Below are 3,558 nucleotides of genomic sequence, written 5' to 3' on the forward strand. Positions count from 1 at the left end.
ATTAGGTTTCCAACTTTAGTCGATGCCTTAAATTTTTCTTCTCCTCCATAGGTGACCAGAACATTGCTTTTCTTCTGAAAAGATTGCATAGAATGAAAGCAATTGCCCATCTGAAATTGCTTCTATATCTCTAAGACACTTGCACATATAAATGCATAATAGATGTGCAGTTGCTTGTACGTAGGTCCAATTTATGAATGTCAACCTCTAACTTGGAGTCCATTTCTAAATGCAAATATGAATGTTAAACCCAATGTGGTCCATAATCAGATTATCTTTTATAAGCTGCGTGAGCATATAGAACAAATAATCCAAATCTAATGAAGAACTCAATGGATACAACTCATTAGTACAAAACTTTTAGCAGCTTGGGCTAATTAAGAATACAAGACTTGACTAAAGCATGCACTTAAGCAGCAACCATAATATCTTCACGTCTAGCTTCCAGCCACGACTTGGCAGCAACTTTTGTTGTTAAAAACCAGCCAGCCTTTTCAGGTGCCTCGTGGAAAGGAGCATTTAGCTCTCTGAGATGTAATTGAAGTCCACCTGCCAATCCTTTATCAGAGTACTTGTGTTTTCCATGTCCAGTATTGATTCCAAGCAATGGGGGGAGCTCCGTGCCTTCGTCTAAAGCCTTGGTCAAATCATTTATCCAAATATGTAATGCAGTTAGAGCTGCCCCTAGAGAAAGACTTTTTAAATGTAACGACCATTTTGTAGGAGATTTAGACTGTATATCACTGTATATTCCAACACTAATCCCCAACTCAAGCAAATCACATGCTATCTCTAGCTGATCAAGGTTAATACATAGATCAATTAAGCAATTGCAGTACGCTTTCCTTACATCATCCCCAACATCACCAAGTACTTCACTAGCTTCATTCTTGAATGTTTCATCTTCCGTATTAGACTCAACAAGAAGTTTCACTACACTACCTAGCTTTGGATTGGCCTTTTCAATACATCTTGTAAGCTTACCAAGTTCCTCGCGTGGAGTTTGTGTCATTACATTGAGAAGACAACCACAAGTCCGCTCATCTGGAGTTATACCAAGCTCAATGGTTTGGTCAAATGTCCTCACAACGTCATCTGTGCGATTGGATTTCCCGTAGCATTGAATTAAAGAAGTCAAAACATATATATTAGGCTCAAAACCCGCTTCTACCATTTCTTTCAATGTTGTCTCAGCCTCGTAGACCTTTCCACAACAGGAGAATATCGTGATCAATGACGAATAAGTCCAACTATCTGGCTGAAGATCGGAAGATGTCTTCATGTCATCAAATATCCCAACGGCTTCATCAATGTAACCTACATCAGCACACATCGACAAAAGGGTATTGTAAAGAACATTATTCAAATTCATCCCTTTTGCCCTCATCTCCTTGTAGACATTCAAGGCATCTTCACCATATCGAGCTTTACTATATGCACGAATAAGAGCAGCATAAGTAGCCCAGCCAGGTGTCAATCCGCTACTCAGAATTTGCTGATAGATAGATTTAACCTGCCAAGGCCTCTTAGCTCTTCCCATAGCATCCAACAAAGTGTTATAACAGACTAAATTAGGCTTAACACCAAGCGCCTTCATTTCCTCAAAAACCGTCAAACACCCATCAAAATTACCACTAGTCCCATATATCTTTATCACTGTGGTGAACGTCACAGCATCAAGTCTCCATTTCTCATTCCTCGAACGATCATACAATCTCAACGCCATATCAACCTTCCCAACCCTCCCATAACAATCAATCATCACAGAATACGTAATGTCATCCGGTTCAATCCCAAACCCAGCCATCTTTTCAAACCACTCTACAGCCTTTCCAGGCAAAGACTTCAACCGAGAACAACCAATAATAGTAGAGAAAGTAACATTATCAGGCGTAACACCTCTCAGAACCATTTCATTAAACAATCTCTTGGCACCATCTAAATCCTTACTCTTTCTAAAAACCTTTAAAGTGACATTGTACAGAACAACCTCTCTATTCAAATTACATCTATCTTGAATATATTTAAGCACGATTCTAGCCGTTTTCGGGTTAGACAGGTTATTAAGAATAATAACACCATCTTGTTCTGACAACTTACTACCCAAATTCCTATCTAATACCTTAAAAACATCAAGTTCAAAAGGAAGACATGAATTTAAGGATTCAGCAACTTGGATGAGAACAGTGTACCTTGAATCAAAAGTTTTTTGCTTAAAACTTGACGCTTTAGGGTTATTGGGGTTGACCCAGATATAATTTTTCTTGATATTATTATTATTATTATTATTATTATTATTATTATTATTATTATTATCTGATATAGGGTCTGGTAATAAGGTGTGATTGGTTGTTACTTCAGAAACTGATTCTTGTAAGGAAATTTGAGTGATACGTAGCTGTTGGGGTAATTTAGATTGAAAAATGGTAGGTGAAATGAAGCTTCTTCTTTGAGAGAAGGAAATTGAAGGTGAACAACAAAAGCCATATGTGTAAGCCATATTCGATTGTTGGTGCTGTTACCAAGGTTGGGGAATAACCTTATCGAGTGCACCTCTCGCCTCTCAGGTCTCACAGAAATAAATCCAATTTAGTGATTTACCAATTACCACCTAGGTAACTCGGGCGAGTAACTAGTTTGGATCCACTTACTTATCGGCTATCAGTCTGACAGTCTCTACGAATTGTGAGCACCTCTTTTACAATTAAACCCGTACTTATAATTTATAAACTTATCTAAAATTATCTTAATCTATTCTAGACATCTTATCTTACTGTATATAGCTAAAAGAAGATGAAAAAGAATCTATTTGACATTTTCTTTTGAGAAAATAACATGAGTATCTAAATTTTTATAAACGTATATCAATTTAACCAATTTTTTTCAGATTTTCACAAAATACCTAACAAAATCACAATAACAAGTGAAAATCGCAATGAGATTTTGAAAATCGCTATGAAATTTAGAAAATCATTATTAGATTTGGCAAAATCTCATAGAGATTTTATAAAATCGTATAAAGATTTTGAAAATCGCATAGAGATTTTACAAAATCGCAATAAGATTTTTAAAATCTCCTAGAGATTTTGAAAATCGCTGAGAGAGATTTTCATTTTTTTTTTTTTTTTTGACTTTTTTTTTGAAATTTTGACTTCCGCGTTACGTTTTGTGATTTTTTTTTTGGAAATTTCGACTTTTTTTTTAGATTGAAAATACACTATTTAAAATTCAAAATCTTAATAAAAAGTCAAAATTAAAAAAAAAAGTCAAAATCAGAAACGAGTCAAAATCGCGTTGCGATTTTTACTTTTTATTGCGATTTTGTTGGATATTTTGTAAAAATTAAAAAAAAGTTGGTTAAATTGGTATATTTTTCTAAAAATTGCGTACTCATGTTATTTTCTCTTTTCTTTTTGATGATTAGTCAAAGGTGAAATTTGAGGCCACTCCTTATAGGAGCTACTTTTTGCCTACTTTTTACCCACTTCTTTCACTATTTATCAGTTTTTCTCTCCAACAACACCCCCTCATTAGGCTACAAGGAACGCCTAGGGGACG

The 3,558-nt window shown here is 35.3% G+C and overlaps 1 protein-coding gene across 1 annotated transcript; it reads right to left on the minus strand.

Moving 5' to 3' along the window:
* Nucleotides 1–256: 256 nt before the first annotated feature.
* On the minus strand, nucleotides 257–2,566 carry LOC122595128 (pentatricopeptide repeat-containing protein At4g16390, chloroplastic). Its single transcript, XM_043767443.1, has one exon. The coding sequence runs from the start codon at nucleotides 2,498–2,500 to the stop codon at nucleotides 410–412; it is 2,091 nt and encodes a 696-aa protein (XP_043623378.1). The 5' UTR covers nucleotides 2,501–2,566; the 3' UTR covers nucleotides 257–409.
* Between the last annotated feature and the right edge of the window lie 992 nt (nucleotides 2,567–3,558).

The sequence above is a fragment of the Erigeron canadensis genome, chromosome 4, assembly GCF_010389155.1.
Source record: "Erigeron canadensis isolate Cc75 chromosome 4, C_canadensis_v1, whole genome shotgun sequence".
Taxonomy (NCBI): domain Eukaryota; kingdom Viridiplantae; phylum Streptophyta; class Magnoliopsida; order Asterales; family Asteraceae; genus Erigeron; species Erigeron canadensis.